Genomic DNA, 19334 nt, shown 5'->3' with positions numbered 1-19334 from the left:
CTAACAGCATGCTAAATTTGTTATTATAACTCTGTGGTATAACTTGAGATCAGGTGTTTTCATGTCTCCAGGATTGCTCTTGTAGCTCAGGATTACTTTGAATCTTCTAGATGTTATTCTTCCTTACAAATTTTAGGACCATTTTTTCTAGTTCTGTGAAGAATGTCATTGGTATTTTGATTGGGATTGCACTGAATCTGTAGATTACTGAAATATATTATTTATTTTCTTTTTTGCATTCTCTCCTTAACTTTTTTGACTTTGTTTCTTTCCATTTTATTCTTTTTTATTATTCTTAAAATCAGCCTCTAAGTATTACTAATAACTGAATCCCAAGAGACACTTTCAGCATTCAGTAAAAAGATAACAAATAATGCTCCTCAAGAATATAATAAAACACATGTGTATGATATATGTCTAGAAGTAGAGAGTATTAATAATGATAAATAAAACATATACTGTCCTTTATTCTTTCTTTCCTGAAACTATTTTTCATTTTACTTTTTCCTTTTCTTCACTTTCTATTGGTGCACTATAGTTGTACATATTGATAGATTTTTTTGTTACATATTCACACATGCACACAATATATAAACAATATAATTTGGCCAGCATTTCCTCTCCCTCCCTTCCTTCTACCCCTTGTCTCATTCCTCTGCTGATCTCCCTTTTGAGTTTTAGGAAATCCACCTCAACTTTGTTTTTCTTTTTCCTCTCCAGCTTCCGCATATGAGAGAACACGCAGGGCTCTTAACCTTCTGAGTCTGACTTATTTTGCTTAACTGTCCTTCATTATTAAAGAAACTGATACAAATATGCCAACATAACTTTCATATCTTAATTACCAATTTTACTTGAACTTTTTAAAAGCGTGCAGATATCTAAATCTTTACAGATTTTATTAAATCAATCATTATGAACATTTTGTCTCATTTTGGTTATAATGACATAAAGGAGGAAAGAAGATTAAAAATATTCTCCTATCTCATAAGGACATTGTCATTAATTACACCACCACTTTTAAGCTTTTTTTTTTTTAATAAGAATATAAGCAACTTTCTGAAGCATGAAACAAATTAAGAGGAGGTATTCTGGTAAGAGTAGACAGCTTCCAACATGCACCAACACAGAAGCCTGTTAGTCAAGCAAATTGAATTAGGTCTATGAAAGCCTGAAAAAATATGCCAAAGCTATAATTTGCCATGTGAAAGTATATTTCTGTACTCAAAATTTATATTTTTACATGAAAATTGTATATTTCAAAATTGCACATTCATCAAGAAAAACTTGCGAATTTTGAATGTTTTGATTCCAATGCACAACCTAAATTGAATTTACCATGATTCAGAAAATTTTTATTTTTCACTACTATATTCATGGTGCCTAGACTAGTACATTCAATGAAGCAGCCCTTAATAATTTGTTGGGCATTGTTAAGTGATTTGGGGCAAGTAATAAAGGAAATATTTGTCACATTAATTCCTATCATTTTAAGATTTGTTTCATTGCTTACATTTTATGAAACTTATCTAAAGTAGTTTCATTTGCTTAGGAATGAACAAAAGAGAAACAGAAAAAAGACTAATATAACTTTCATGTGTTTGGTAGTAAAAATCTAAGACTTTTTTTTACAGTAGAATCTTTCTTGTGAGGTGAAAAGTTCATTCTACTGTCTTCTGTATTCAAATAAAATTAGTTTGACTAAATAATTTTTTAAAAAATGAGATTTCTTTAAGTCCAGATCTATAGCCCACTTCCACAATAGCAATATTAAATTGCAATAAATATTTATACATATATATATATATATATATATATATATATATATATAATATATTTTAATGTCCTGGAGCATAAAACTATATTATGATAATGAATGCAGTGTTATATATTTAAATGCTGAGAGGTTTATACTTATAAATTTTAAAGTGTTATATTTTGTTCAGGTAATTTTACCTAAGTAATTGCCTTTTTTGTTATAGATAGAAATCCCTTTTGAATTTTAGCCTGTAAAAGTATTTTAAGTACATATCCTGTAGATCCCAGTGTCTAAATTCACAGAGAAAAATTTTGCTCACCCTATCTATATTATAAAAATAGAAACACTTTAGTATAACTAAGACTTCTGTATTTAAATGCAACACTAAGTGTTATAGATGACTATTCCTACTGTAAAAAATAATCTTAAGTTTCAATTTAAACATATCACTTTATTTGAAGAAATAATAAAACATATTCAGTACTAAAGTTAATGTTGAGTCAGTACAGCTGTTTTCTTTAGTAGAGTAAGACACATTTTTCAAAAGAATGTAAATGAACAGAAAAATTCTATGGCTAAGAAATTTTTGAGGTGATCAGATGAAGTCTAGTATTTCAGGTTTTACTTTAGCAAACAATGGGAAAAGTTGCTTTTGAAGTTTGTTGACTCTGCTTTATTAATATAGTTTACTGGTGTCATTTTGAAAGGGCCATTTTATGTTAAGGACTGAAATGAAATGAGTTTCAATCAAAATGATTTATAAATAAAGTGTGTGCCCCTTAGTGAAGTAAAGCACATTTATTTACTGGAGTGAAATGCTGGTCCCCACAATTGGAGGATGGAGAATGAGTTTTATCCCTATAGAAGTATCTTTAAATATGCTCAGCTGAAAATGTCATAGCTGAATTCTACATCATGTTGTTTCAGTATATGTTTAACCTGAAAGTAGTTCTTCTAAACATGTGTCTTTGTACCACTAAGGGTACACACACCAAATTTAGGTAATACTTTGAAAAACGTCATTTTATTTTATCGTTTTGTACTAGTTTTCATATATATGTAGTACATAGTATAGTATACATGTGTGTGTCTATATATAATATAGTGTATATATATAGTATATATATGTATAGTGTGTGTATACACACACACACACACACATATGCATATAACTGACATGCACATCATATTTTTTTTTTATTTTTTAATTTTGGCCCCAGGGATTGAACTCAGGGGCACTCAACCACTGAGACACATCCACAGCCCTATTTTTGGTATTTTACTTAGAGACAGGGTCTCACTGAATTGCTTAGTGCCTCACTATTGGTAAAGCTGGCTTTGAACTTGGAATCTTCATGCATCAGCCTCCTGAGTCACTAGGATTAAAGGCAGATGCCACCGCGCTTGGTACAGATCATATTTTGAGTTCGCTGATTTGTTAGGATAAGAATAAATTAAAAAATAATTCCATTTAAATTTAAAAATTGAACATACAATGGTACAGGCAATTCATGGATATAGAAAAGAGATTAATCTAGTTCTTAGATGACTGAGGTTGGAGAAATGCCACCTTAAGAGAGTTATAATTTATTGCTGTACATTTCAAATAGTTCTAATTTAATGTAGAGTGGGATTAATTTCTAGTGGAAGTAGGCCTATAATTTACTAGTAGGACAAGTATAACAGGAATAAAATAATTATAGATTCTATATACTGAGAGTAGATAAATGACACAAAGGAGATGTCATCCATTAGACAATATAATAAGCACTTTATAATTGTTATATAAAACACACTATTCACATGCATACAATTGCTTACTGTTATATTTACAAGTGTACAAGCATTCTAGAACAAAAATCACTCCAGTAGAAATTTTTATGTCCATTTAACACTAAAATTGACAAGTAAAAATATTTCCAGAAATGTGTTTAAAGAGATCATTTTATCATGTGGATATAAAATCATATTTTGAAAAATTGATAAAGAATAAAGCATTTTTAAGCAAACTTGCTTTGAGGAAGCATAGCATATTCTTTTTCTTTCTAACTTAATGGCCTGTTTGGGTTCTTCCCAGAATGTGGAATTGTCTATTCCAAATCAGAATTTATCACTGTGTAATATGGAGGGACCAAAAGTGGGGGGGAAAAGTGACACTTCCTAGAGAGGAAAATTTGAAAGACTGAGTGAAAATGTGAAAGGAAAGAGGATCATATAAGAAATTCTATATTTTGATTTTGATTTTGTGTCTTATAGGAAAGAAACAATCAGCCTTTATCACTGAGTGGTCTGAAACTCTATCCTCCTCTGAGTTAGGAAGTTAGAGTCCTCATCCGTACTTCACTGAAAATGTGGAGATGGAAGTCAATCACAAAGAGGAAAACAGGAGACCCAAATACAGTCTTCCAAGAGAGCCAGTTTTTAAAAGAAGTTGCTTCTTTGTCTCCTATGAGATAACAGTAGGTATGACTTTGTGTCTTCTGTTCTATTCCATTGGTCTTCATGTCTGTTTTTGTGCCAATATCATGTTGTTTTTGTTACTATAGTATAATTTAAGGTCTGGTATTGTGATGTCTCCTGTCTCACTTTTCTAGCTAAGGATTGCTTTGGCTGTTCTGGGTCTCTTATTCTTCCAAATTAATTTCATGAATGCTTTTTCTATTTATATAAAGAATGTCATCAGAATTTAAATACAAAATACATTAAATCTGTTTAATGCTTTTGTAAGTATAGCCATTTTGACAATATTAATTCTGCCTATCCAAGAACATGGGATTCTTTCCATCTTCTAAGATCTTCTTCAATTTCTTTTTTTAGTGTTCTGTAGTTTTCACTGTAAAGGTCTTTCGTCCCTTTTAGATTGATCCCCCATTTTTTTTTTTTAAGCTATTGTGAATGGGATCGTTTTCCTGATTTCGTTTTCAACTGACTCATCATTGGTGTATAGAAACACAACTGATTTATCAGTGTTAATTTTATGTCCTGTTACTTTGCTGGATTCTTTTATGAGTTCTTGAAACTTTCTGGTGGAGTTTTGTGGGTCTCCTAAATATAGGATCATGTCAACAGTAAATTGGAATAGTTTGACCTCTTCTTTCTTTTCCTATCCCTATACCATTAATTTCTTTCTTTTGGCTAATTGCTCTGGCTAGAATTCCCAGGACTAGGATGAATAGGAGTGATGAAAGACGGTATCTCTATCTTGTTCCATTGTTTTATTGTTTGTTTGTTTGTTTTGTTTTGTTTTTTATACCAGGGATTGAACAGGGAGACTCAACCAATGAGCCACATCCCTAACCTTATTTTGAATTTATTTAGAGACAGGGTCTCACTGAATTGCTTAGTGTCTAACTTTTACTGAGGCTGGGTTTGAACTTGGGATCCTCCTGTCTCAGACTCCAAAGCTGCAGGGAATACAGGCGGGTGCCACTGTACCCAGCTCCAGTTTTATAGAGGAAATACTTTCAATTTTTCTCCATGTAGAATGATGTTGGTCTTGGGTTTAATATATGTAGCTTTTACTATGTTGAGGTATGTTCCCACTATCCCTAGTTTATCTAGTATTTTGAGCAAGAAGGTATGCTGAATTTTGTCAAATTCTTTTTCTGCATCTGCTGAAATAATCATATGATTCTTGTTCTTAAGTCTACTGACGTGATGAATTACTTTTACTGATTTCCATATGTTGAAACAACCTTGCATCCCTGGGATAAATCCCACTTGATCCTGGTTCACTATCTTTTTAGTATATTTTTGTATGTGAGTTGTTCAGAATTTTATTGAGAACTGTTGCATCTACGTTCATCAGGGATATTGATCTGAAGTTTTGTTTCCTTGATGTTTTGTCTGGTTTTCTTCTCAGGGTGATTCTAGCTTCATAGAATAAGTTTGGAAGGTTTCTTTCCATTTCTATTTCATGGAATAATTTGAGGACGATTGTTGTAACTTCTTCTTTGAAGATATGGTAGAACTTGGTTGAGAATCCATCTGGTCCTGAATTTTTCTTTGTTGGTCGTCTTTTGAGGATATTTTCAATTTCATTGCTTAAAATTGATCTGCTTAAATTTTCTGTCATCTAGGTTCACTTTGGGTAGATATTATGCCACTAGAAAATTATTGATGTGTTTGAGATTTTCTATTTTATTGGGGGTATAGATTTTCAAAGGAGTTTCTGAGTATCTTCTGTATTTCAGTGGTGTCCATGGTGATATTTCCTTTTTTTCATCTTGAATTTAATAATTTGACATTACTCTCTCTTTCTCTTCATTAGCTTGACTAAGTGTTTATCAATTTTATGTATTTTTCCAAGAACTAACTTTATATTCTGTTAATTTTTGATATTTTTCATTTCAATTCCATTAATTTCACCTCTGGTTTTAATTATTTTCTGTCTTCTATTGCTTTTGGTATTGATTTGTTATTATTTTCCTAGAGCTTTGAGATGTAAAGTTAGGTTATTTAATTGGTTACTTTTTATTCTTTTAAAGAATGCTCTCAGTGCAATGAACTTTCCTTTTAGATAGGCCTTTATCGTGTCCCAGAGATTTTGATAAGTTTTGTTGTTATTCTCATTTAACTCTAATTATTTTTTATTTCATCCCTGATTTCTTCAGCTCTCCACTGGTGATTCAATAGTGTATTATTTAGTCTCCAGGTGTTAGAGTAGCTTCCATTTTTTGTTTCATAATTGATTTCTAATTTGATTTCATTATGTTCTGAAAAAATGCAAAGTATTCTCTCTCTCTATTTGTATTTGCTAAGGGTTTCTTTTTGACCTAGGATATGGTCTGCTTTAGAGAAGGAAACATGTACCCCTGAGAAGAAAGTGTATTCAGTTATTGATGGATGAAATATTCTCTCTCTCTCTCTCTCTCTCTCTCTCTATATATATATATATATATATATGCATATATATACTTTATACACAAAGAACTTAAAATAAGCATACTATAGGGACACAATCATTTCAATGTTTATAGCAGTTTAATTCACAATAGCCAAACTAGGTGCCCTGCAACAGATGAATGGATAAAGAAATGTGGTATATATATACAATGGAATATTACTCAGTCATAAAGAAGAATGAAATTATGGTATTTGCCAGTAAATGGATGGCACTGAAGAATATCATGCTAAGTGAAATAAGCCAGTCTCAAAAAAACAAAGGCAGAATATTCTCTCTGATGTGTGGATAGCTAACCCACAACAAGGAAGGGGAACATTAGAAGTTCATTGGACTAGAAAAAGGGGAATGTAAGGAAGGGAGGGAGAATGGGAATAGTAAAGAGAGTATAATGATTTGGACATATTTTTCCTGTCCACATATATATATACACAACCAATATAACTGCACATCATATACAACCACAATAATGGAATAATAATTGGAATAAGTTATACTTATTCTATATATGTATATATGTATTCTATATATGTATAATAGTTGAAAATATACTCTATAGTCATTTAAAATATTTTAAACAATAAATATACAAAATTAACAAAAAGAGTTAGCAAGATCTAAAATTTTGTGGGACAACTTCATATTTGCAAACCGATTTAATGTTGCTATAGATATTTTTAGATGAAGTTTATAAATTTGTTAAGGGAACAAAATCTACTAACATCAATAGGAAGAACACTATTATTCTTGTGGATGTCATTCCTTTCCAGAGGATCTATAATCATGCTCATGAAAGCATTTACCTGGTCTCTTTTGGCAGCAATCATTGACACAGAATTAGCACGATCATATTTTTAGTCTTTGTAAAAATACAAATTCAATTCAATACAATAAAGGTATTACTAAAAAAACCCTAGACACCTACAAAGACAACAGGAAATAAAACTTTTAAGTTGTTCAATTTGTGTTTGAGGTATTTTTTATGTATGATCTCATTTCATCTTTAGAAACCTTTTCCAGGAATGTCTTATAATTAACCATCTTTATATACACAGAAACTAAAGTCAGACCTGATAAGTGACATGGTGAATAAAGTACTGAAAAAAAAATTCAGAATTAAACTTTGATTTCTGTGAAACTTTCCATGAATTTAATAATTCATCAACATCTGTGTTTTCACTTATAATTACATGCATTGATCAATAAGAATCATAGGAAGGGAAGATTTAAAGAAACTTTGGTTCATAATTAGTTAAAAGGTATTAATATCAGTGGAAATATCCACTGAGTGTTTTTCTATGCCAGGGATTATAACAAAAACTTTGGGCACGCAAACTCACACATTCCTTTGAAAAAAAAAAAAAAAACAGGGTTTTATTTAATTTAAAAAAAGGTTTTTAATGCAAAAATTTTAAAAATTAGTATGTATGTTATTTAGAACTTCAGTGCATGTCTCTTTTACATATCAGAACAGAATTTTCAGTTTGGTTTTAAGCTTGATTGTATACATTTCAATACTACAGTGAAATGTATAACATTCACTTAATAAAAAGGATAGGGTTTCTGATTTTATATGAATGTACACCTAAAGAATACTTCATGTATTTTAAAATGGGGCTGTTAATATAATGAACTTTTAGATAACCATAGTATATAAAATGGTATTTTAATGTAAATATCACCAGTAATATTCATTACCACTAAAATAAATTTCCATGAAATTTAAAATAAACTGATAATTATAAATTAGGAACAGTTGATTTAATAAAACAGGGCAAAAATATTATCCTGAAATAACTTTGGATTTTGGGAAATACTTGTAAAGAAATGGATATTCTTTTGTATATTTGAAGTTTATCTGAAGAGCTGTTGATATTATATTTCTTTAAGGTAGGTAAGATGCTTTGGATCATAAATAAAGGAGTACTTAATTCAAAGGAGTTTTGTTTGTTAGGACGTGGTAGTACGTAATTGTAATCCCAGTGCCTTGGCTGGCTGAAACAGTAGAATTGCAAGTTCAAAGCCAGCCTCAGAAACTTAGCAAGGCCCTGAGCAACTTAGTGAAACCCTGTCTCAAAATTAAAATTAAAAAAAAAAAAAATGGGCTGGGGATGTGGCTCTGTGGTTTAGAGACTTTGGTACCAAAAAATAAATGAATAAATAAAAATTTAAACATTTTAAAAATTAAAAAATAAAAGTGTACCATTTTCTAAGTACCATTTTCATGGTATTTTTAAAAGATGTTTTCATATTATATGAGAACAATAATATGCATAGCTCAACTATTCTAATGCTTCTACAAAGCAATGGAGGATTATTAGCACCAGAATCCAGAAAAAGATGACAAATTTCATATAAACATTAAAACACTTTTCTTTCAGTACTATTTGTGTGCAATTAATAATATTCTATCACTAATTAATGCTGGCAGAATTGTAGCATAAAATCAATTACTAGCACATAGTAGTCAGCAAGTTACTATCATTGAAACTTTAACCCTTATTTGTTGAATATGGAATCTGAAAATATCAAGTGAGCTATTTATTTTACAAAGATAATACTGTTATTCTGTATAGTCACTTAAAATGTCACTTAAAATATGGGCTTTCTAACATTTTGGAGGAGAACTCATTACCAGAAGTGATTGTTTTCTTTTTTTTTTTTTGTCTTGAATTTTTATGGTCTATCTTTTATTATTTTTAATAGTTATATATAACATTTGGATTTACTTTGACATAATTATAAATGCATGGAGTGTAGTTTGCTCCAAAGTCCCCAGTACTTACCCTTTCCCACCCGTTCCTAACTGACTCTGTTTCCCTTCCTCTACCCTACTGATCTTTCTGTTCATTTATGTGTCTTTAAATTAGTGTCTTGTGGATATACGTAATGGTGACATTCACAGAAGTGATTCTTATGTATATTTTATAAATTATGAGATCATTTCAGTGTTTACTGTCCAAAATTGAATAGAATAAAAAGTTCATATTATAAACAAGTTTTTAAAACAAAAATTTCTTCTAACTTTTAATTCGTATTTGATTCCATGAAACTAAAATTTAGATTCACAGAAATTAACCATTCATTTTAACAGAATTCCAAAGTACTTACACTTATGTCATACGGAGACAGGACCACAGTTCAAGTTCTGACACTGCCCTTTTTCACTGTGTATCCTTGGAAAAATCACTTCCTTGAGTTTCCTCCTTTACAAGTCTGGGATAATAAGTTGACTTAACTCATGGGGGTATTTTGGAGATAAACTGTTCATGATGTATACTCAAAAGAGAGACTCAACAACATCTCCTGTTTCATTTATCTGTCAACAATATGAACATGAGTTCTTCCTCATCGAGAGGAGGAGCCTGATTCTTCTCAACTCGGATTTGGGCTAGTCTTATAATTTGTTTGCAACCATTATAATAAGGAAATAGTGGTAATGCATGACTTCCAAGTTTAGTTCAGAAAAGACCATGTAGTGCCAGTCTGTTGTCTTGCAATGTTTCCTCTGGAGGGAGCTGGCTACATTATGGGAGGACAGACTATGTTAATGCAGTCATGCTGGCTAAGCTCCATGTAGGTGTTCCAACAGACCAGCTCCCAATGAGCTCACTGTCCACAGGCAGCACTGGCGGCTAACCATAAGTGTGCCTTCTGGACTTTTCAGTTCCATTGAACCGTCTCAGAACTATAACTATAGACAACATTTAAGTGCAAGCACGATAGAGAGTCCAAGAGATACTGAAGCTAGTCTTACTCAAATTCCCAATCCACAAAAGCATGAGTGAAAAATGATTGGTTGATGCCACTATGTTTTGGACATAAAAACTTTTTATGAAATAAGGATATTGGAAAGTAAATTTAGATAAGGTGTTCTGTGATTATGAAACCCTTATTAACATGACATTTGTTGGGAGAGTTAACACTTCTAATGGATGAGTAAATTTTTTTTCCCAAGGAAGAAAACTCTATTGTACCATATGGAGTTTTCACACTGCTTAATTTCTTCCATTGAGAAATAAAGGGATGTCTGATGAGTAAATGTGAACATGCAGATTGGAAACACTTTTCTACCACTACTTTTTCTCTCTTCAGAAAGGAACTTCTGACAAAGATCAGTAGGTCTCAGTTGTTCTCATCCATGGAGTTAACCTTATTTTCTTTGTAAGTTCTAATCCACTGGAGAATATGTTTAGTATGTTTATCTAATTCTTGAGTTCAGTATAAGATTAATTATAAACTTATACAAGAAAAAGCATTCTATTAACTGAGATCCCCTTTAAAAATCTATGAGGAGCATATTTGATAATTACAATGTCATGTTGTTGGATAAAATTATTAGGTTGAGCCCCATGACACTGAAGATGTTTTATTTTTATTTCATTTATTTATTTTTTTGGTACTGGGGATTAAACCCAAAGGTGCTTAACCACTTAGCCACATCCCCAGTGCTTTTAAAAATATTTTATTTTGAGACAGGCTCTCACTTAGTTGCTGAGGTTAGCTTTGAATTTGAAATCCTCCTGCCTCAGTCTTCCTAGCCATTGGAATTATTGGCACATGCCACCAGGCCTAGTGAAGATATTTTATTTTTGCAGTTTCATCAAAGCTTTTGACTGGTGTATTCACAATGGTAACTCTTATTTCATGTTGTATTTTCCAAGTCCCTATTTGAGGCATGACTGATTATTAAGAACATTTTCCTGCTGAAAGGATTATTTGTTAAATTTCACATTAGCTTACAATAAAGAGCTGCTTGCCAAAGTATAGCCTGGAAACCATCCACATGATATCAAATGACACCACTCATTAAGTGTCATTAGTAGGCCTTGAGCTAGAAACATGAATTAACTTTGAGAATGAGAAAGCATGACAGGATCTCCTCATGTTTGTTATGAAAGTATTATTTCATGTCACTTTCTTTCCCTGATTATTGTAATTATTAGCAAATGTTAATTGTACAAGATAATGGGTTTCATAGTGACATTTTATACATATATAAAACAAGTTTTGATCATATCCACCTTCCCTATAGCCTCCTCTTATCCGCCGCCTCCTCATCCCGGTAACTTTCCCTTCTCTAGTGGTTCCTTTTTCACTTTCAGGTCATCTTTAATTTTTTTCAAGGATCCACATTCATGAGAAAATATTCCATACTTACCTTTCTTAGTCTGGCTTATTTAACATGATGCTCTGCAGCTTCCTCAATTTTCTTGTAAATGATATGAGTTCATTCTTTATGATGGAAAAATTCTCCAGTGTTTGTGGTATGTGTGTGTGTGTGTGTGTGTGTGTGTGTGTGTGTGTGTGTGCACCTATCCATACATAGGCATCAAGGCTGATTGTGTAATTTGGTTAATATAAATTATATCATGATAAACATGGGAATGCAGGTATTTTCATAGTATGCTTAATTTAAATCACTTGGGTATGTATCCAGGAGTGGTATAGCTAGATCATATTGGTAGTTCTATTTTTAGGTTTATGGGGAATCTCTAAACTGTTTTCCATCGTGACTTTACTAATTTACATTTCCATCAACAAGGCTTAAGGGTTCCATTTTTCTTGGATTCTGGTGAGCATTTGTTACTTTTTATTCATAAATAATAACCAGTCTGGGGTTAGATATAATCTAAATGCAGTTTTGATTTGAATTTCCATGAAGGCTAAATATTTGAGCATGATTTCATATATTTATAAATCATTTGCACTTTTCTTGCAAAGTGACTGTTTATATTATTATTGATTGAATTACTTGTTCTTTTCTTGTTAAGTGTTTTGAGTTCTTTATATATGCTGAATATTATTCCTTTTCCAGATGAATAGCTAGCAAATACATTTTACCATTCCATAGGCAGTCTCTTCATTCTGTTTTTTTGCTGTGCAGAAGTTTTTTTTTTTTTTTAATTTGATGTAATTCCTATTGTCAATTATTATTTCTTGAGCTACTGAAGTCTTCTTCAAGAAATTGTTGTCTATATCACTATTTAAAGTGTTTCCCATATGATTTCTTATACTAGTTTCAAATTTCCAAGTCTCATTAAGGTCAGGGATACACTTAAAGTTGCCTTTTGCACAGGTTGAGAGATAGGGATCTTCTTTCAGTTTTCTGCAGATGGATATTCAGTTTTACAGAATCATTTGTTGAAGATGCTATCTTTTCTCCAACATATGCATTTGGAACCTTTGTTGAAAATCAGATGCCTGTAGATGCATGGTTTATTTTCTCTTCCATTTCTAATTTTATGCCACTAACATGATGTTTTTCTTATAATGGTTGCATAGTTTCCTTTTAAATTGGGTATTGGGATACTTCTAGCATTGTTGTTTTTGCCAAGGACTGTGTTGGCTATTCAGGGTTTCTTTTTGTGATTCCATATGAATTAATCATTGTTTTTTCTAGTTTTGTGAAGAATGTCATTGGTATTCTGATGGGAACTGTGATGAATCCATAGATCACTTTCATTAGTATGACTCTGTCAACAATGTTGATTCTCTCAATCAATGAACGAGGGAGGGCTCTCCATGTTGTAAAGTCTTCTTCAATTCTTTCTCTAGTATTTTGCAATTTGCATTGCAGAGGTCTTTCACTTTGTTGGTTAGTTGGATCCCTAGGAATTTCTTTCCTCCCTTCCTTTATTTCTTGCTTTCCTTCCCTTTCTTCCTTTTCTCACTATTTTTTTTTTTTTTTTGAGACCTATAGGCCTCAAAAATCCACTGATTTTTGTATGGTGATTTTATTCCTTTCTACTTTGAAGAATTAATCAATTCTAAGATACTTTTGGTGGGGACTTTAGGGTTTTCTAGCTATAGAATCCTTATATGCAAACAGGGTTAATTTGATTTCCTCATTTCCTGTGCACTTGCATTTCTTCCCATTGCCTAACAGCTCTGGTTAAAATTTCCAATCCTGTATTTCATAAGAGTGGTAAGAGTAGAAATCCTTGTCTTGTTTCTGATTTCAGAGGAAATGCTTTCAGTTTTCCCCCTAGAGTATGATTTTGTGTATGAGTTTGTCAAAGACAGTCTTTATCTTGTTGAGCTACTATCCTTCTACAACCAATGTATTCAGTGATTTTAGAATGAAGAGATGTTACATTTTATCAAAAACTTTTTCTGTATCTATTGAAATGATCATGTGATTCTTACCCTTGATTCAATTTATGCAATGCATTATATTTATTCATTTGCATTCTTGCTACTTTTCATCACAAAAATGATATCATACAAGTGTAATCTATGACAGTATTATTCAATCAAACCTTAGGTATCAAAATTTATATGGACTATCTGCAAACAGAATCTACTCAGAATAAGAGCAACAAGATAGTCTGTGCCTGAAAACTATGTAATATGACAAAGATGAAAAATGTATATTGAATACTTAACTTGGACATGTGTTTTACAATATACTCTTCATCTTCCTTATAATAAAAAGGAAATAAGAATTTTCAACATTTTGAAGGCGAAGGAAATCAAAGAGTTCAAATAATATTGTGACGGTTAAGCCACCATAAACGGCAAAGCTGAAATTCAAAACTAGATTTGTCTTTCTTCTAAACTCAGCTCAACTATTCAATTTGTGAACTTTACTGCTTAAGATACTAGGACTATTAAAAGAAAGGGGACTTACTGGTGTTCAGATATTAGAGTATTTGGGGAGAATGGTGAAGATAAAAAGTAAATAATTTTAATCTCTTCATTCACTGTATAATCTTAGCACAAAAATCATATTTGGGTTCCTATAAATTCTTTGTGAAAAATAACCCAAATCAAAAAAAATTTGTACAAATATGTATTATTTAATAGAGATAGTCCTTAGCATACAAACCGAAACATTGCTTTCAGCTACTATGGAAGAAATTCTTATGTGTACTTTGGGGTGATAAAAACCATGTTTTATCACATTGATAAAATATCTGAATATAATCTGCTTCATTCTCAGCATATACATATGGAAATATCAATTATATGAAATATAAAACATGATTTTGAGAAGAGAACATTTAGTAATTTTTTAGTATACCGGAAGACAATTGGAAAGTTCGTACAGTTAAGGGCAAAGTGCATCTATGAATGTAATCCATAAAAATGTGCTAAATTGAAATATGAAAGAATCCTCTATAGTTTTTGATATCTGGTTGTATTTTACTAATTTTATTGATATTTAACTCATTTCAGAATTAGAAACTCTGCTATAGCAATATCTGTGATTTTCTGTTAAGAAAATATTAAAATAAACTCTGTAAAACTGTGGTTATATTTTCCTATTTATAAATTTGGTTTTCAATTTGAGTATATAAAATAAGAGTGACAAAACAGTGCTACTACTATACACTCAGAAAAGATATACAATCATAAAAGATGAGATATACACTCATAAAAATGCTGTCATGATGACAAAAATGGAACCAAAAAAAAAAAGTGATAGAAAAGCATCCTTTCAAAAGTTAATAAATGAACAAGGGAGATGCAATTTTTGTCAATGTATGAGGTTAATAGATTATTAAATATAATTGGAGGAATAGAAAGTGTAGAAAAAATTGGTTTCAAACCTTTCCACTCTTATATTAGTAAGTCAACGTACTTTTAGGTGTATGTATATTTCAGAAACCAGAGGTTTTGTAAAAAACTAATGAATTTTAACACTGAGAAAAGTCACCTAAAAGCCAAATTGCAACACCTTCATTGCTGTAAAAGTCAATTGTTTACATTTACTTTTCTTTTTCAGTGTATAAATTATATGGAAGCAGAAACCCACTTGACATGTACAGTGACATTACTAAAGAGTAAATAATTGGAATGATAGCCTGAATTTTATATATTTGAACTGATTTTATGTTAAGAGCCACAGGTAGAGGTGAAAATTACCACAGAATATTTTAGAGATTCAATGTATACAAGTAGCCTTGGGAAGCAACCTTAGGAATAAAACCAATAACCTATAATTCTCTAATTTAATGAAAAAATCTTTAAATGCTATAAATTGACATTTTGGTATGCTAAAGTAAGGTATAGGCTAACTTTTTGTTAGAGTTACCTTTTAAAAAATTAAGCCCTTTATTTGATTTGTACAAGTTCCTTGGTAAGCTGGAGACTAATGTGAGATTTGTTAATATTCAATACTCTGGACATTGCAATGTTATTGAACACCACTATATATTGAGTCGAGGTTACCTTATCGCCTTCAGAAAATGTGATGCCATCCACAGCCCTTTTCCATGTAATTTCTGGGACAGGCTCCCCTTCTGCTTCACAGATGAGTGTGACATGACCATTCTCATATGTAGTCTCATTTTTAAGCTGTATTATGTGAGGCTGTACTGTAAAAAATGTATATATTACTCAATTGATATTGGATTAAGACAATTACTGTTTGAACTTAACATGGGAAGTGGGCTCTTTAGCCTATGTTAATATTATACAAGGTGACTAATTGTAGCATCTACAGAACCAATAGAGTTGCAAAGAGCAGAGAAAAAGGAACTATGGAAAATAAAGCTCATCTATTATCATTGAAAATTTTGAGGTATCTTAGAAAACAACATAAAAATAATGATTCCCTTCAAAACTTTGCTTACTAAAAATGGACCTACTTTATTCCTCTTTTAGAGTCACAAAATTAAATTTCCTCTTTTGAAGCAATATGTGCATAGAGGTGTTATCTTAACAACATCTTAATCATTAATTACTTATATCTACTACAAAAGAACTTTTTGTATACTATTAATATTTAAAATATGCTTCTCTATAAGTATACATAGTATCACACAGAAATTTATTTTTTGAAATATGTATTTCTTAAATATTGTGTTTAGACACAAAATGGATAAAAGTCTAAAAGTCAAAGCTTGATTTTCAGTATAAGAAACATTCTTATGTATTTGACCATTACCAAAGTAAAAAAAAAAAAAAGTTGTTCTTAATCTCAGAAAATAACATTCCTGATTCCAGAAGTACAGCCTATAGTACTTTCAAGACTTCTATTGCCTTTAATGGATTTGGTTAGCTACTCTTTATGGATTACTTTGTGTTAAAGGAACACAAACTCGTTCAGTGTTACTACAAAAAGTAATTACAACCATGATGTAGCATTGTATTATTTTCTATCTGAAAGAAGGAAAATATTAGAAACGTTTTTATCTCTTTATTCTCACTGGTATCCTAATAAAAAAGAAGCAATAAAATAGTATTTCAGATGAACCCATAGGTGTACACTGAGAATATCATCCTTTGGAATTCTGTCATATAGTGCCATTTCTGATTATTTTCATACTGAGTAATATTTATGTAGTATAGATTTTAAAGAAAATAATAAAATTGATAAACCTTTAGCCAAACTAAAAAAGAGAAAGAGAAGACTCAAATCATTAAAATTTCTGTTGAAAAAGGAAATATCACCACAGACACTGATAAAGACAATAATCAGACATTATTTTGAAAATTTATACTCCAATAATTTTTTAAGAGGGAAAAAGTTGGGAATTTCCCATGATTTAAGGACTTCCTATGATTTTGAATAGCTTTCTATTTATTTGCTCTTTCCTCTATATGAACAATCTGCAGAATTAGTGTTTTCTCTTTCTCCTCTTTAAAGACTTTTGTTTAACATCACCTTACCATTGACCTTCATGCTAACTTTCCAACACTCTGCTATCCAAAATTATAGTCCTTTTTAAACAATGTTATCCAATTCTTCCAGTTTCCTAGTCTACTTAAAGCATCTTATTATTCAAATTTTAGTTTTCTATTTTAATAGTTTTTATAGTTGTTAAATTATTTTCAATAGAATACAAGCATTGTGAAAATTTCTCTGGTTTGGAAAATGCTTTTATCTTTATGGTGGCAACAGGCACAACCAGCAAGAGGGTGGTCCACCAGCTATTACCATTTATTTTTGGATTAATGTAAGAGGGACCCTTATACCTGTCACCTGCTAACATTAGTCATTCTTAATCTTAGAAATTTCATCCTTTTTCCCTTTCCCTTTCTTTGTTGTGAAAGCATTTTGATGAGTGTTGTGAAAGATGAAGAAGACATACTAAATGTTAGTAGAGAATATAATTACTTTCACTATTTAAAGTGAAAAAATTATAACTATCAAACAGAAAATTGTCTTCTTATTGCAAATATAATACAAGGTAAATCAAAAGTTTTCTAAAATAGTACTAATTCTCTATGTTCTATCCATTTTCTAGGTAAATAATATATCTCTTGGTAAATATGGAGGATATTTACATATCTTATTTCAGAAAAAGGAAAATAGATATTTAATTATAGTTCAATCAATGTTTAGCTCAATGTTTCTAAATCATAGCCTTAAAGATGTAATTTTTATTTGTTTGTGTTTTGGTACCAGGGATTGAGCCTAGGAATGCTTAACTTCTGAGTCACATCCACAGCCCTATTTATTTTCTGTTTTGAGACAGGTCTCTCTAAATTGCTTAGGGTCTCACTAACTTGCTGAGATGGCTTTGAATGTGCTATCCTTTTGCCTCAGTCTATGGAGTTGCTGGGATTATAGGCAAGTGATGTGAGCTTTTTAAGTACATTGAATATAAAACATGTGTTAAGATTTATGAATATCTACCTGATAGAGATTAAAATTTTACAGAATCCATCAGGGTAATTTAAATATTTCCTGTTCAGATTCTGTTCAGATTCAGCTAATATTCTATAAAAATTTAAATGTGTGATTAGATGTAATACTTAAGACAATTCTTTTTGATAACTGAAAATTGAAAATATATTTCAGAAGGGAACAAATTACAGTATAACATGGAAAGTTAAATGTTTTCCATTAACAGCAAAATAGATGTTTATTCAGACTCTCCTCTAGACATCTTGGACTTAGGCACTGTGCAATAATACTTACCAAAGACTTGGAGGAATGCTTGCTTTTCATCTTCTCCTGCCTTATTTGTGGCCCGGCAGACATAAGGTCCTCCATCACTATTGATTATGTTCCTGACAGTGAGTTCTGTATTGCTTCCTTTCAAAAGGTACTTTTCATTTTCTTCAATGAGCTTGCCATTCCTAAAGAAGAAAAAAAGAAGGCTGATCATAATAAATTTGTCTTCATAATTCAGGAAATCATAATCAACTTTGACCAATAGGTATCAGTTATTTCATGGCTATTGTCATTGATAGACAAGTGCTATAGTCCAATCAAAAGTATGTTTTTAGTAGTTCTGTAATATAATCTGTAAATAATAAAATTACACTTGAAATTTGTTTTGACTTTAGAGACAAGAAAACCATTAGGCAATGCTGAAATCTTGACATTAGTCAATATACAAAAGCATGTTGGTTTAATTTGAACTTTGATTATTAGCAAAAACTCACTTTTTTTGGTTATTTTTATTCCCTTGACACATTATATGTTGGTGACCAACACATATTTATGAAATATGTTTATTTTCTAGTGTGGGACAAATTTTTAATAATTTCTATGAAAAATTTATTTAAAATCCAAAGTAAATAAAATATAAATATATCATAAATTTATATTGCATATAAGTATTACTAATATATTAATAAGATGAAAGAATTAAGTGAAAGCACAACTAATCAGAGATATTATATTGGATATAATTTAATTAATGAAGGAAATGAGGAAGTTTTATACATTTTCTATTAGACAAAAATAATTATACATATTTTCCCAATTCT

The 19334-nt window shown here is 30.8% G+C and overlaps 1 protein-coding gene across 2 annotated transcripts in view; it reads right to left on the bottom strand.

Moving 5' to 3' along the window:
• Ncam2 (neural cell adhesion molecule 2) overlaps window positions 1–19334 on the bottom strand; it is a 508956-nt gene that overhangs the window by 205407 nt on the left and 284215 nt on the right. For both annotated transcript variants that reach the window (XM_047565378.1, XM_047565377.1), the window contains exons 7-8: window positions 18538–18698; window positions 15840–15985 (exon numbers count right to left, since the gene is read on the bottom strand). In XM_047565378.1, the coding sequence (XP_047421334.1) occupies window positions 15840–15985; window positions 18538–18698 (307 nt within the window). The remainder of the gene's footprint in view (window positions 1–15839; window positions 15986–18537; window positions 18699–19334) is intronic.

The sequence above is a fragment of the Sciurus carolinensis genome, chromosome 9, assembly GCF_902686445.1.
Source record: "Sciurus carolinensis chromosome 9, mSciCar1.2, whole genome shotgun sequence".
Lineage (NCBI taxonomy): Eukaryota > Metazoa > Chordata > Mammalia > Rodentia > Sciuridae > Sciurus > Sciurus carolinensis.
This window is presented reverse-complemented; position numbering and strand designations above follow the sequence as displayed.